The sequence below is a fragment of the Bos javanicus genome, chromosome 22 (genome assembly GCF_032452875.1).
Source record: "Bos javanicus breed banteng chromosome 22, ARS-OSU_banteng_1.0, whole genome shotgun sequence".
Classification (NCBI taxonomy): domain Eukaryota; kingdom Metazoa; phylum Chordata; class Mammalia; order Artiodactyla; family Bovidae; genus Bos; species Bos javanicus.
The window spans coordinates 16,959,050-16,974,808 of record NC_083889.1 but is presented as its reverse complement, the minus strand read 5'-3'; the positions used below and the strand labels follow the sequence as shown (position 1 = coordinate 16,974,808).

At 53.3% G+C, this 15,759-nt stretch overlaps 1 protein-coding gene across 5 annotated transcripts; it reads left to right on the top strand.

Annotated features, from left to right (window-relative positions):
- The first annotated feature begins 329 nt into the window (after positions 1-329).
- Positions 330-15,666, top strand: BRPF1 (bromodomain and PHD finger containing 1). Of its 5 annotated transcripts, none has more exons than XM_061396262.1 (14): positions 330-420; positions 2,271-2,879; positions 6,341-7,300; positions 8,103-8,265; positions 8,792-8,923; positions 9,301-9,429; positions 10,224-10,533; positions 10,858-11,178; positions 11,503-11,787; positions 12,280-12,427; positions 13,223-13,359; positions 13,462-13,580; positions 13,928-14,082; positions 14,816-15,666. In XM_061396262.1, the coding sequence occupies exons 2-14, from the start codon at positions 2,281-2,283 to the stop codon at positions 14,997-14,999; spliced, it is 3,642 nt and encodes a 1,213-aa protein (XP_061252246.1). In that variant the 5' UTR covers positions 330-420; positions 2,271-2,280; the 3' UTR covers positions 15,000-15,666. The 5 variants fall into 5 exon arrangements, with proteins under 5 accessions (XP_061252246.1, XP_061252245.1, XP_061252248.1 ...); XM_061396261.1 differs by having other exon boundaries at positions 9,301-9,447; XM_061396264.1 differs by lacking the exon at positions 11,503-11,787.
- Positions 15,667-15,759: the final 93 nt, after the last annotated feature.

The following is a 15,759-nucleotide window of genomic DNA, read 5'->3' as shown; positions in this document are numbered from 1 at the left end:
GCCGCGGCGCCGAGTTTACCCTGCGCAGACGCCGTCGCCGCTGCTGCTGCCGCCGCCGCTGCCACTGCCTTTGCCGCCACCGTCTCCGCCGCCGCCGTCCCCGCGCTGCCTCCAGGAGCCTCCATTGTTCCGGTGGCGCCGGGTCCCGAGACTCGGCAACCTAGGGGCCTTCGAAAGGGGCGGCGGCCGCCGGAATTGAGACGCTCGGGCGCCGGCGGGACTGGGAGCGGCAGGGGTCAGCGCGGGAATCCCAGGGAGCCGGGCCAGAGCGTGGGGCGGCAGGGGGTCGGGGTGGCGTGGTCTGCAGTCTCCGGAATTGGGGCTCTCCCTCCCCGACCCGTCTTTCCCCGCCGGCCTCCCTAAGTGGGGTCGGAGCCCCGGCGGGCGTCCCCGGCGATGAGCCCGGACTCGAGGTGGCCGGTGAGTGCGGGCCAGGGACCAGGGCGGGAGTGGCAAGCCGGGAAGGGGTAGGCTAGTTTCGTGGGGCACGCACTGAAACTGCCCGGCCCGAGGGTCGGGCCACCCCAGCCGGAAGAACTGACAGTGCATTCGCCCCCAGCCCGCATCCCTGGGCTACAGTGTATCCCTTCGGGGCTGCCTGGGTCAATGGCAGGAGGAGAGCCTTGTTCAACTTGTACACTTTGATCAAGGGGAAACGTCGCCGCATCCGGGAGAGGGCTGCGGGCACCGCCTGGGCCTGGCCTGATCCCTCTGGCCTCCGCCCCCTACTTCCTCCAGTCCCCTGAGAGCCTTGGGCAGATGCGGTCGTCATACCCCAGGGCCTGGGGCCCTCCCCACGGACTTTCAGGTCTAAGTTTCCGTGTCTCTTCTCTGTGCATCTGCTGCTGAGTCCCAGCGGAACATTTGCCGGGGGCTCTGTGCTGCTTAGGGAGCTAGGGCAGCAGAGCTGCAGCCTTCACCAGGGACTCATTGAAGCAGAGTTTGTGCTTCTGATTGGTTTGTTTAAAGATAGCCACAGGTAGGAAGTAAGGGCAGTTTAAGTAGTTTTAATGAAATGGCAATCTGGGGCTTGGACAGAGTGGCTGGAGCAGTTCACTGGCTGGGTTAAGTCACAGGAGAAGAACTCTTGTTAGTTAGGGAGCTCAGGGTGGCTTTGCTTGGAATGGTGCCCAGCCCATAGTTAAATTGTTGAATCCAGCTAGGCCTGGAGAAATTGGGGCAGTCTCTGACCAAGCTGGGCTTCCTGGGGGCTGGTGCCATCTGCTGTCTCCACTCACCCAGGAACACTGGAGAGAAGGAAGGGAGGGCTCTAAGGACCAGCATGGAGCTGAGTGTGCTGCACTGCCATGTTCCTGTTTATACTCTTAAGGCCTGGTGTCATCCCCAGAGCCAGGGCATAGGCTTACCCCAGAGGCCTTAGAAAGTCACCGATTTTTTCTGTCATCCATTTATTTCTGCTGGAGTCCAGGACCAAATCATTTTGGCCACCGATTCAAACTTCTGCATGGGCTGACATTAGCCTTCATCCGTCTCAGTCCCTAATCTTCTTTTAGCTATTATTCAACAAATTATGTATTCATTTGCCAAAACAATATTGCATGCCAGGTTCTGGGGCTATGGAAGTGGGTAGGCTCTGGTGTCTGCACTGTACAGCTCCCAGTCTAGTGGAAGGAGACAGACAACTTTCAGTGTGGTGAGTGCTGTGGTGGAGGTGAGGATGAAATGCTGTGGAAACACAGCTTTCTGTGAGATAGACGGAGAAATCATAACAGAAGTGACATTTGAGCCATGTTTTGAAGAATGAGTAGGAGCTCACTAATCAGGGAGGGTGGAAGGCATTCTAAATAGAGATCATTTTGCGGGAATGAGAGTTGGTAACATTCAGGGAATGGCAAGTTGCCCTGGTTAGACAGAAATACAGCTATAATTGGTGAAAAGAAGGATCTAGAAAGGAAGACTAAGGCCACAGAATGAAAGGAACACCATGACTGTCATCATAAGGAATGTGGATATTATCCTGAAATCAGTGGGGGGCATCAGGAGGGTTCCAATCAAAACACTGATATGAATAATTCTACTTGGTAGAAAGATCATTCTGGACACATTTATATGAGAAAAAGCTAGAACTGAGACATAGGGCAGGATGATCAGACAAGAGGTAATAATACCAAGACCATGGCCATGGTGTGGAGGAGATGGCATTTGGATCTGCTGTAGAGGTTGGCTGGCCAGGACCCTTGGGGAGAGGGAGGGCTGGAGAGAGTGGAGTGGGTGGCCCGGGCCTACGCTAACTGATCTGTACATTCTAGATGTGACAGCATGGGGGTGGACTTTGACGTGAAGACTTTCTGCCACAACCTGCGGGCAACTAAGCCACCCTATGAGTGCCCCGTGGAGACCTGCCGCAAGGTCTACAAGAGTTACAGTGGTATCGAGTACCATCTGTACCACTATGACCATGACAACCCACCGCCCCCACAGCAGACTCCACTCCGAAAGCACAAGAAGAAGGGGCGCCAGTCACGCCCAGCCAACAAGCAGTCACCCAGCCCCTCAGAGGTATCCCAGTCACCCAGCCGTGAGGTGATGAGTTACGCACAGGCCCAGCGCATGGTGGAAGTGGACTTGCACGGCCGCGTGCACCGCATCAGCATCTTTGACAACCTGGATGTGGTGTCTGAGGATGAGGAGGCCCCTGAGGAGGCGCCTGAGAACGGCAGCAATAAGGAGAACACTGAGACACCGGCCGCTACTCCCAAGTCAGGCAAGCATAAGAACAAGGAGAAACGCAAGGACTCCAACCATCACCACCACCACAATGCTTCTGCGAGCACCACTCCCAAGCTGCCAGAGGTGGTCTACCGGGAGTTGGAGCAAGATACCCCTGATGCCCCGCCCCGGCCGACCTCCTATTACCGGTAAGGCCACCTCCGCCTCCCAACTCTGGAAAACTGGTCAAGCAGGGCTTAGGAGCCAAAAACAGGTGACAAGCAACAGATAGGAAATGGCAGAGGTAAAGCATAGCAGCAACACACTGGCCCTGCCAAGGCAGACGTGCCCCAGCTAGCGGTGATGGCAGTTCCTGTACACTGCCACATGCCGGACCCTCACTGGTGCTTTATAGCCATTCCCTTGTCTTATTCTCACAACTCGCTCAGGTAGGTTTTGTTCATGGGTGAGGAAACCACAGTCCAGAAGAAGGACCAGACTTATGAGCAGTCACATGCCAGTAGATAGCTGAACTGGGATTCAAACCCATATTCCTCTGACTCCAAAGCGGCACTATTTCTACAGTATCAAAGGGTCCCATCTGTTGATCTTGACCCTTTCTACTCCATCACCGTGACCTTGGGAAAGGCATCTGGCTGGCTTTTGGTGTTCCAGTGACCCCATCTGCAGTGCAGATATAATATTCCTCTGCTAGCCTCAATGTGGAAGACTAGGGACACTGACTTCATAGAGTCCTAAAAGCTGTTTGTAAATCTGCATAAGTAATTTCCCCATTGCTTATCCAGTTACTGTCACCCATCCTTTGGCATGCAGAAGCAGTGTTTTCATCACCAATGTTTCATACTCCTCTGAGAACCCTTTTATTTGATTTAACTGTTTCTTAGTATCTGCTTCCTTCCAAAAATTTGTCACAGTGGCTCCTAATAAAAATCAACAGTCAAAAGGCTAAATTCCTTCAACATGAGGTAAAAAAATGGAGTGGGGGAAGTATGGTGGTAACCACATTCAGAAACCCAAGCTAAAGGATGGAACAAACACCAAGCGTGAGACTTCTTTCTGAGAGTCTTGGCATCCAAGTCAAAGAGGGCACTTGGGTGAGTTAGTTAAGGAGCTATCTTTGGTATCAGCTAATCAGAAGGCCTGATCTCCGACAAGGACTTCTTAGAAAGGTTTTTATGTGAAAGGTAGTTTTTACCAAAAGTGCAATAGTAGGTACTAAATCTCAGTTCTTTACAAGCAAATTTGGGGAACTCAAGTGATTTTCGTTCCTCTCACCCCTGTTGACATGCCAGCCTGTCTTTTCCTCCTCTCTTCCATCCTTCCATCTGTCCAGTCCAGCTCCAAGTCCTTCTGGCTTTTCACTGTCTCTCTTATCTGTTAGTGCTCACTGCCATGCCCACCTCCCAACACATAGACCCCTCTTCGGGCCCGCCCTCTCCCCTCATGATTCTTCAGCACTCTCTGCTCCCTTAGGTAGCACAGCTTAGCTCCTGCTCATTTTCTTCATCCTTCCACTCAGAGTCACTCTTTGCTCCTGTGGATCAGATCTGTTCTCCAGGCAGCAGCTCTCAGCTGGTCCCCTGCAATCAGTTGGGAGGTGTGTTGCATGTAATTTGTTACTACTCTTAGCAGAACTGCCGGTTTTGGAAATGATTTACTTTTTATGTAAATGTGAGAAGATTCGAGGTCATCTCTTTAACAACAGCACTGGCTCTTGCTCCCATCTGATAAACTTTCTTGAGGGGGAGAGGGAGGGTGGAGTGTCAGCTGGCGTGTCAGGAATCGCACATGACACGCAGCCTACCTTATCTGCGCCACAGCCTGTAATCTGAGTGTGCTGTGGGAGTGTGCTGCGCACCATCACATAATGTTACGCGTGTCATGGCAGAAAAAGGTTGAGAGCTGGTGCCAAGGCCTGGAATGGGCCAGATGGTTCACACTAGCCCTGAGCCACACCCTTTTTCAAGGATGAAGATGTTGCAGTCACCCTGGGGACAAGGTGAAGGGCTAAGCAAGAAGCTGCTTCTGACAGACACAGTACTTTAGTCTCTCCTCCCTTCCACTCTCAAAATGTCTTTCAGATGAACAACACTGCCTCTTTCTGTGTGGTTAATCAGATATGGTCCTTGCCTCTATCCACGTAGTGCAGGGGTTAAGACACGAAAACAGTTATAATGCAAGACATGGTCGGGCAGAGCTATACCAAAGCTAATAATCAAGCTAACATTTATTGAGTTACTTGCTCCAGGTGCTGTTCTGAGCACTTTACCTATATTAACTCATCTAATGTTTCCAACAGCTGTGTGAAAGAGGTTCAAGTTAGGATCACCACTTTACACATGTGGAAACCAAGGCCCTGAGAGGTTCGCTCACTTGCCTGCTGTCACCCAGAGCACAGCTCCAGAGCCTATGCTTGCCTGGCCTGCTGCAGCTCGCAGAGTCGCATTTTCCTTGTGGAGAGCAGAGTGGAGGCCCAGGAACTAACATATATCTAGGGCCTGCTATGTACCACTTGATTTAGCCCATTCATTTTTAATTAATTGCATTTAATCCTGACGTCTTAGAAAATGAAAGGTATTATCCTCATTCTCTCATCCATAAACCTGAAGTTTAGAAAAGAGCAGGGATGTCCTGGATATCCCACAGTAACAGAGCCAGGACCTAACTGGCTGTTAGGTGTGTGTCCAGGTGTGTTAGAGGCCAAAGCCGTGTGCTTTTCCGTCGTTGCTCCCTGTAGCTTTACAATAGCAGAGTCAGGCCACCTGGAGTGTGCACGTCAGGGGAGTGGGGAGCCTGCTCTGTACCCCAGGCGCCTAGAGCCGCCCCTGGCTGCAGTCATGCGGGCCCAGTGAGTGCTGTGGAGTGGAGTTTGAATCCTAGCTCTGCCACTTCCTGGTTGTGTGAACCACCTGTGTGGGGCACTTAACCTCCCAAAGCATCCGGTTTCCTCCTCTATAAAGTGAGGGCAAGAAGAACATTGACCCAAGGACTGTGAGGAAGATAACTGTGATAACTTAGCACAATGCCCGGTCATAGTAAATGCTCAGTAAATATTAGCTATCCTGACTGTTATCTCCCAAGGCTTTCCAGAGAGCAAAGAGTACCTAGATTCTGAGGGAGCCCTGAGCTGCTGCTGCACCAGCTGAGAGAAGACCTACAGCAGCTCCGTTCAGGATACAGCCGGCTGGTACTCAAACAAATGTAAATTGGCAAGTGAAAACTGAGGACCTTCCTGCCCCCGACTCTTTTTGTACCATCACCCAGACCACTGCAATCAGGGGTCCTAGCCGCCCCATCCTTCTCCCTTCAGGATCTTGCTGAGCCTCTGCATCTCAAAGGAGGCAGTGTGGCAGCTAGGACGTGAGCTTTGAGCTCGGCATGCCTGGGTTCATATCCCAGCTCTTCCACTTTCTCACAAGAGAGCCGGCCCAGGTGAATTCACTGCCCCAAACGTTAGGTTTCCTTTTCGGCACAACAAGAATGATGACAGGCCTTACGGTGCCTGGAGTAAAGGTGAGGCTAGAATGAGACCACGTATACATCAAGGCACGGGCCTGGAACAGGGTGAGTGCTCCACAGATGTAACCCACGTTCTTTAAGGGAGGGAAATCTCAACCTTCTGATGCCGAGCTGCCTGTGTGCACTGCAGGTATATTGAGAAGTCGGCGGAGGAGCTGGATGAGGAGGTTGAGTACGACATGGATGAGGAGGACTACATCTGGCTAGATATCATGAACGAGCGGCGGAAGACGGAGGGTGTGAGTCCCATTCCGCAGGAGATCTTTGAGTACTTAATGGACCGGCTGGAGAAGGAGTCGTACTTTGAGAGCCACAATAAAGGCGACCCCAATGCTCTAGTAGATGAGGATGCTGTGTGCTGTATTTGCAATGACGGCGAGTGCCAGAACAGCAATGTCATCCTTTTCTGTGACATGTGCAACCTGGCTGTGCACCAGGAATGCTACGGTGTCCCCTACATCCCTGAGGGCCAGTGGCTGTGCCGGCGCTGCCTGCAGTCACCCTCCCGCGCTGTGGACTGCGCCCTGTGCCCCAACAAGGGTGGTGCCTTCAAGCAGACAGATGATGGGCGCTGGGCCCATGTGGTGTGTGCCCTCTGGATCCCCGAGGTCTGCTTTGCCAACACAGTCTTCCTGGAGCCCATTGACAGCATTGAGCACATCCCGCCCGCACGCTGGAAGCTGACCTGCTACATTTGCAAACAGCGGGGCTCAGGGGCCTGCATCCAGTGCCATAAGGCCAACTGCTACACAGCCTTCCACGTGACGTGTGCCCAACAGGCTGGCCTTTACATGAAGATGGAGCCTGTGCGGGAGACAGGGGCCAATGGCACCTCCTTCAGCGTCCGCAAGACTGCCTACTGCGACATCCACACACCCCCAGGTTCAGCGCGCCGCCTGCCTGCCCTGTCCCACAGTGAAGGCGAGGAGGATGAGGAGGAGGAGGAAGATGAGGGTAAGAGTTGGAGCTCAGAGAAGGTCAAGAAGGCCAAGGCCAAGTCCCGGATCAAGATGAAGAAGGCACGGAAGATCCTGGCAGAGAAACGGGCAGCGGCCCCTGTGGTGTCTGTGCCTTGCATTCCACCACACAGGTACGGGGGAGCAGATGGGCGGGCCAGGGAGGGAAGAAGCCCTGTTGGAGACTGACAGTCCCCTGAGTGGAGTGACAGGCTTGGGTTTTCTTCTTCCTATCAGGAGCTACCTAGAGGTGGTGATGGTTTTTAATATCAAAAGAGATTAGCTCTAGCAGGTCACCTGACTTTTACATTAGGAACCAGAGACTTCAGCTCTTCTCTGGCCAACTTGGCAGGTGTATTTGAAACTGCCCTCCATATTGCTGGGGTGGTGTAAGTTAGGAAGTAAGACAATGGAGTAGCCACCAGCCACAGTGGAAGAAACAGTCTGACTCTGAAGGGAGAACAGAATGGAAAAGAGGGAAGGAAATGCTCAAGGAATTGTGTTATGGCCACAGATGAGGGCTGTGAGGATCAGTTACTTTTTACTCTTGTGCTACCTAGACAATTTCCAGTAGTTGACTGCTATGTTGTAGTACTTCATCTTAAAACCTTCCCAGACTCAGTCCAAGTTGGGTGTCCCAGGGTCAGTTAGTACTCAGGGCTGCAGTGACAATAAGCAGTCTTAGGGGCCAGGCTCACTCACCCCCCTGGTGAACAGAGTTAGCACTCAGAGCTTGGCTTCCTGTCTCCTGAGGTGCCCTTGACAGCCAGCTGTGTTTGCTCTTCTTTGCCCTAGCCCAGTGTCACAGGCCTTCTTGACAATAGATTTATTCCCTATTCAGCCCCACTCGGAAACTCATGGACCAAAGACCCCTGTTCTCTGTGAGAAAATCAAGGCCCACGAGGTTTTTCCTCTCTTTGCTCTCCTGTTTCCCAGGCTCAGTAAAATCACTAACCGCCTGACCATCCAAAGGAAGAGCCAATTCATGCAGAGGCTGCACAGCTATTGGACGCTGAAGAGGCAGTCGCGGAATGGGGTCCCGCTGCTGCGTCGCCTGCAGACCCACCTGCAATCTCAGAGGAACTGTGACCAAGTCGGGGTACTATGTCAGATTCCCTGTGGGCTCTGGGAACTAATGCCAGGGGGATGAGGACAGAGACTTATCATTGGCTTGTTTTTCTGTACCACCCAGCATGTGGGATCTTAGTTCCCCAACCAGGGATCGAACCCATGCTCCCTGCACTGGAAGCACTAAGTCTTAACCACTGGACCACCAGGGAGGTCCCAAGAACAGATTTGTGACTGCAGTTTCCAATGCCTGAGGGCTTGGGCTGTTTGTTCCTTTAAACTAGACCTCAAATCAGGCTAAGGATGAAATCCTTACACATTATCCTTCATGCATTATTCCTTGTGTTCATCCTTTCATTCACAACAAGCATATACCGAGCACCAACTCTACTGGGCTCAACAGCCACAGTGGGTTGCAGAGCTTCCACTTTAGCTGGCAAGCCTACCAAGGGATCACTGCTCCCAGCTTTGGTTTTCCTGCCTTTGACCCAAGTTTCCTGGGCTCTCGTTGCCTCTGGCTCTCTCATCATCTCCTGATCCCCCTTTTGCCTCTTCAGAGAGATTCCGAGGATAAGAACTGGGCCCTCAAAGAACAGCTTAAGTCCTGGCAGCGGCTTCGGCATGACCTGGAGCGAGCACGGCTGCTGGTGGAGCTGATTCGCAAGCGGGAGAAACTCAAAAGGGAGACGGTGAGTGCTCCCGGACCAGCTTTTTTTTATAGTGGAGAAAACAGACCCAGGAAAACAGAAAACCCAGAAAAGTGTGCGTCCCCTGGCCGTATAGCGGCAAAGCTAATTGAGAGTCAGGTAACCTGGAGCTCAGTTTGCTGTCAGGCTCCTCAGAAGCAGAATGTCACAGGAGCGTTTTATGAATGGACTCCTGAATGATGTGATGCAGGTAGCTGGTGCTAGGAGTTCAAGGAAGGGGCAGTCCACAGTAGTGAAGTGCACCCAGCAGTGTGGGGTAGGAAGGAAGGCGAGTTCCCACACCAGCTACAGCCACCTCCCCAGACCTCTCCCCAAGGGACCAGCCTAGGCCTGGCTGATGGAGCCTTTATGTGTGGCAGATCAAGGTCCAGCAGATCGCCATGGAGATGCAGCTGACCCCCTTCCTCATCCTCCTTCGAAAAACCTTGGAGCAGCTCCAAGAGAAGGACACAGGCAACATCTTCAGCGAGCCGGTCCCTCTGTCTGAGGTAACCGAATTGGACGAAGTAAGAATCCCTTCCCCTCACTCCACCTTCTTTCTGTTCCTCTCCCAGATGGACCCTTGCCGCAGGTCTGGGCCAGGGGCTAGGAGGGGACCATGAAGAGAGGGGCTGGTGGCTCTGGGGCTCCGGGATGAACCGGAACCACAGGCATCACCTGGACTCTGTCTTGTCCCTGTCGTACCTCAAGGGCCCAGAATGGGAGGCAGTCTGCACTCCTTCCCCAGAGGCAGGGACTGAGTCTGCCAAGTGAATAAGCCCAGGGCAGGAAGACACTTTCCGGGTGCTGAACCCTAGAACGGAGAATTTAGAAGGCTCAGCACCTAAAGAACCATCTGTGAAGCCCTAGGTCCTGACTGGCAGACTCTTCTCTCTAAAAGGTATAAAATGAGAGACCTGAGGCAGCAACCTCCTTACATGGCTTACTGATAAGTAAAAAGAGCTATAGGAATGCAGGGTGGTGTTACTTCCAGAGGCTCCCCCTAGCCATTTGCTTATTAAAACCTCATGTGGCTCTAGGATTCGGCTGTAATTGCATTACTGTTTTCCAAGCAAGGAAAAGAAAGCCCAGAGAGGCTAAGAGGCCTGCCAAGGTCACACAGCTTGTGACTAGAAAAGTCCAGACTAGAATCCAGCTTTCTTTTCCCCTGTGCTGTATGCCTGCCTCTGACTGTAGGAGCAGGAGATTGCTGGATGCATTTCAAGGGAGGTTGTTAGGAACAGGGGTTCAGGGGGGATGAGGAACATACCTCCACTGAGCTACACCTCCCGTGTTCTCCCAGGTACCCGACTACCTCGACCACATCAAAAAGCCTATGGACTTTTTCACCATGAAGCAGAACTTGGAGGCTTACCGCTACCTGAACTTTGATGATTTTGAGGAGGACTTCAACCTCATCGTCAGCAACTGCCTCAAGTATAATGCCAAGGATACCATCTTCTACCGGGCAGCAGTGCGGCTCCGTGAGCAGGGTGGCGCGGTGCTCCGCCAGGCCCGGCGCCAGGCAGAAAAAATGGGCATTGACTTTGAGACGGGCATGCATATTCCCCCCAGCGTGACTGGAGACGAGGCCCCACACCACACCGAAGATGGTGGGTGATAAGTCACACATACACGTAGAGGCCAATGCCAGGGATGAACAGCTTTCCAAAAGTCCCCTCCTGGGAGCAGGCAGTGTAGGCAGGAAGCAGCTAGTCTGAGCAGTGGCACGCTAGCCCCAGGAATGCTCTCGAAGCCAGACTGGGTGAATGGAGAGCAATCCCCGCCTTTCTGCATCTCGGTGCTACTATTTTACAGCTGCTCCTGGTGAGAAGTGGAAGGGAAAAGAGTGACTTTCTGGTTGCCTGCCCAGGTTCACGGGGCCCAGAGGGCTGCCCTGAGACTGACCTCTCATCCCCTGTTCCCACCCCCTGCAGCAGAGGAAGAGCGGCTGGTCCTGCTAGAGAACCAGAAGCACCTGCCAGTGGAAGAGCAGCTCAAGTTGCTGCTTGAACGGCTGGATGAGGTGAACGCCAGCAAGCAGAGCGTGGGCCGCTCTCGGCGCGCCAAGATGATCAAGAAAGAGATGACAGCGCTGCGGAGGAAGCTTGCCCACCAGCGGGAGACTGGACGGGATGGGCCTGAACGACACGGCCCCTCCAGCCGGGGCGGCATGACACCCCACCCAGCAGCCTGTGACAAGGACGGGCAGACAGACAGTGCCGCCGAGGAGAGCAGCAGCCAGGAGACAAGCAAAGGTCTGAACCCCATGGCATGATGGACCCCAAGGCCAGCCAGACTGAGACTCTGCAGCACACACTCAGCCCCTGCCAGACCCCCAGGCAGAGGTCCCTCCTGCTCAGCTAGCTGCACTTTCTCCCTCCTTCCCCCTTCAGGGGCCTCTTAGCTGCCTCTCTCTGGCTATTTGTGTGAGAGACAGTGTTCCCAACTCCCTGCCCCCAAAACTATCTCCCCTACTCTAGCTGAAGTTATGTCCTATATCCCCAGGGTCTACCGTAGACAGACTCCCTTCCTTACTTCAGGCCCCTCACCGACTCTCCTTCTCTCTTTCTCTGCTCCAGGCCTGGGTCCCAACATGTCCTCAACCCCCGCACTTGAGGTGGGCAGGAGAACCTCAGTTCTGTTCTCCAAAAAGAACCCGAAGACAGCTGGACCGCCCAAGAGGCCGGGCCGGCCCCCCAAAAACCGGGAGAGCCAGATGACCCCCAGCCACGGAGGCAGTCCTGTGGGGCCCCCCCAGCTCCCCATCATGGGCTCCCTACGTCAGCGCAAGCGGGGTAGGAGCCCTCGGCCCAGTTCGAGTTCAGACAGCGACAGTGATAAATCCACAGAAGACCCCCCAATGGGTGAGCCTCACCATCACCCAGCCCCTCCAATAGAGTGAGCGAAGCTGCCATCCTTCCCAGTATAACTCCCACCTAGCCCTTCATTTGCCCGTAATATATCAGAGCTAGAAGGGCCCTTAGGAAGCCTGTCATTCAATCCCCTCACTTTATAGATGGGGAAACTGAAGCCCAGAGCCACTAACCCAACCAGATTCCCATCCAGGGTGCCCTTCATTTTGTCACTTCACCTTTTCTCTTCTCATTCTCCTTGGGGAATCTCCTTTAAGCCACTGTGTCCTAAGGCTAGTAACTGCCAAGGGAAGTGCAAGGGGTGGGGCAGGGCTGTGGCCAGCTGTGGTGGACACTGCCCAGAGCTGGCTCTGCTAGCTGAGGTTGGAGGAATTTTCCAGCACAGAACGTAAAGCCAAGCTCTGAGTCCCTCTTACCCCAGTAGATCTCTGATCTGCATCTTACTGACTGATTCCTTCCTTCCCCCCACCACCCCCAACCAAGACTTACCAGCCAATGGCTTCAGCGGTGGAAACCAGCCAGTAAAGAAGAGTTTCTTGGTGTATCGTAATGACTGCAGCCTTCCTCGGAGCAGCTCAGACTCGGAATCCAGCAGCAGTAGCAGCAGCAGTGCTGCCTCCGACCGGACCAGGTACCAGCCCTCTTGGTTTAAACCTGCCTCCAGGATGGCCTTCCAAATTTCCCTGTGGGGAGTGTGGTGGCAGCCATCTCCACCTAGATTAAGAGGGCTCAGACCAAAGGTTCTCTGCAAAATAAATAGAATGGATGAGACTGTCACCATAATGAATTAGAGGGGACCATCCTTGGTTAAGTTCATATTTTAGAACAGAGGGCTTCCCTGGTAGCTCAGATGGTAAAGAATCCACCTGCAATGTGAGAGACCTGGGTTCGATCCCTGGGTCAGAAAGATCCCCTGGAGAAGGAAATGGCAACCCACTCCAGTATTCTTGTGTAGGAAATCCCATTGACAGAGAAGCCTGGCAGACTACAGTCCGTGGGGTTGCAAAGAATTGGACATGATTGAGCAACTAACACTTTCACTTTTCACTTAGAACAGAGTACATAAACTGATTCATGGTGACCTGGATTTGGCCTACAGACATATTTTGTTTGGCCAGCATGATATTTAAAAAAACAAACCCAGAAGTGCCACATAAAATTCCCAGTTTCTGTATTCCCTTTAAAAATCAGACCTAGCAGTTCTGACCACTGTTGCCTTAAGATAGGGCATACACTCATCACTACTGCTGTATCCAGCCCACTTCAGTCAGATCACCCCAAATCCCTAAGGGCACTTGAGTCTGAAATTATTCAATTAGCCTCTGCTTTCCAAAAGTCTTAGACCTTAGGGGCCAAAAGAAGACACCCACCATGCCATTTCCCACTCTCGCCCTCCTCTTGAGTTGAGCATCCCTTTTGTCCACAGCACAACGCCTTCAAAACAAGGCCGGGGCAAGCCCTCCTTCTCTCGGGGCACATTCCCAGAGGACAGCAGCGAAGATACCTCAGGCACTGAGAATGAGGCCTACTCCGTGGGCACTGGCCGCGGCGTGGGCCACAGCAGTAAGTACGCCCGCCCAAAGCCAGGGATGCTGGGGGCCTGGTGTCAGGGCCTTGCCAGACCCCTGGCTGCTGATCCGTCCCCTCTCTCCCATTCCTGTGAAGTTGTAAGGAAGAGTCTGGGCCGGGGAGCTGGCTGGCTATCAGAGGATGAGGACTCCCCCCTGGACGCTCTGGACCTGGTGTGGGCCAAATGCCGAGGGTATCCGTCGTACCCAGCTCTGGTAGGCTTCTGCTTTTCTCGTCATACCCCTTGTCTTCCAGCCCCAAGACATACACTCAAAAGCAGCAGACCTCCTACTCTCTGCTGAGCTGCAGAGCACACGAGTCTTTAGCAGATAGTCACTTAGAGGTCCCTCATTAGTTTCTCCATCTGTCCCTTTCTCTTCCCTTTACCTCTTGGGCTCTGAAATAGTTCAGCATGGGAAGAAGCTGAGGGTCAGGATTGCAACCCTAGTTAGACGATTATGTTTTTCTGTCCCCACTTTAGAGGTAGTCTCCAAATTCTTGGATAGGGTAAGCCTGGGCGAAGGAGGAGACTGAACTAACCAAGATCTTATTACACCCTTAGATCATTGATCCAAAGATGCCCCGGGAAGGTATGTTCCACCATGGGGTTCCCATCCCTGTGCCCCCATTGGAGGTGCTGAAACTTGGGGAACAGATGACCCAAGAAGCCCGAGAGCATCTCTACCTCGTCCTCTTCTTTGACAACAAGAGAACCTGGTAAGGGAGGAGGGGAGCAGTCGATGTGACTCAGAGCCACAGACGCAGCCCCAGCCACTGGGGGCAGGCTGCCAGGAAACTCCAGCACTGCCGCCTGGGCGATCATAAATCAGTGGGGGAGGGACTTAGATCGCTGAGCAAAAGGGTTGTGTTGACCAAGAGTCTGAGAGACTGAGTGGGTAGCAGCTGACAAACAGCTGTAGCTAGAAAACAGGACCACAAGTGACTGTGAAAAATGTAGGGGCGGCTCTGCACCCAGACTAAGGTGGCTTCTAGATTTAGTTTTCCCACCTCTGCCTCCATGGTAACAAGATGTGGGGGATAAAGCAGACATAATCATTGGGTCTCTGAACCCCTGTTCTGTCACACTTACAAGCGTAGTCGATTGTTGTTGTTAATTGTCTGCGGAAGATATCTAATGTCAGTTAAGTCTGCCTGTAGCCCATGGGACAAGGTATCTATTTCAGGCTAGGTCAGGGCTCCTTTTTGCACTCATAAATGCCCTGTGGTTATCCCCTGGTGTGACTGTCAACTGGGCTATTTTCATCACTAGCCTGTGAGCAGTTCCTGGAGGGCAGGGACTGCATCTCTCGGTTGCTGTAACTCCCACCAGAGCCTGGCCCAGAATGGGCACTTAGGAGTTTCAGAAGGAAGCAACAAGTAAGGGAGGCTGGTGCTTGTTGCCCTCCCAGAGATAAGAGATGACTTACTTGATCCTCGTCTCATCCTACAGGCAGTGGCTACCCAGGACTAAGCTAGTTCCTCTGGGCGTGAACCAGGACCTTGACAAGGAGAAGATGCTGGAGGGCCGGAAATCTAACATCCGCAAGTCAGTACAGATAGCCTACCACAGGGCCCTGCAGCACCGCAGCAAGGTGCAGGGCGAGCAGAGCAGCGAGACCAGCGACAGCGACTGACGCTGCCCAGCACGGCCCAGCCTTCAGTGCCCTGCCGCCTCTCTCCTCCCCTTGGCTCACTGTCCTGGAGTGGCACCGGCCTCTGCACTGACTCATTCCTGGTCTTGGGGCCAGTCTCAGGGGAAGCTGGGTGGGGGAGGTCCCTCCCGCCCTGAGTGCAGCTGGACTGTACAGAACACTCCAAGGGCCCCTGGGGGCTCTGCGCAATGAGAGGGGAGGTCCCACAGGCCAGAAAGCTCCAGAGACCTCACGGCATTGTAGCGCAGGGTGGTGGGCCAAGGTTAGGACACTGTGTAAAACAGGCCATCCCACCACCTCTGCCTACTCGTGCCGGGAGAATCCCTAACTGCCTAGTGGCCTAAGGCCTCTGAGGTGGTGTGGTGAGCGGGCATCCGCCCAGCCTAGCAGTGGGACTGATGTCTGTCCAGCCCGGAAGAGGGGCACTAGGTGACCCCCTCCCCTGCTGTTGTAAATACTGTAATTAGCGGAGAATTTAAATTATTCTCATTTGTAACTGCGTTTCCGGGTCGCGCCAGAGTCATTTGGTACTAAAAAAAAAAGACTGGGGCCTGTCCCCACTTCCCTTCTTCCCATAGATTCCCTGACCTTTCAAACTGGTTTGTATTTATTTCAAAGGAAGAAAATATATTGATTCTTAGAAAATAAATGGTCTGTTTGGAATTCTTGGTTCTTGCCTTCTGCCAGGGCAAAGGGATGAAAAGGGAGGCTCTATCCCTCAGGGATGGGAAATAATTGGGCT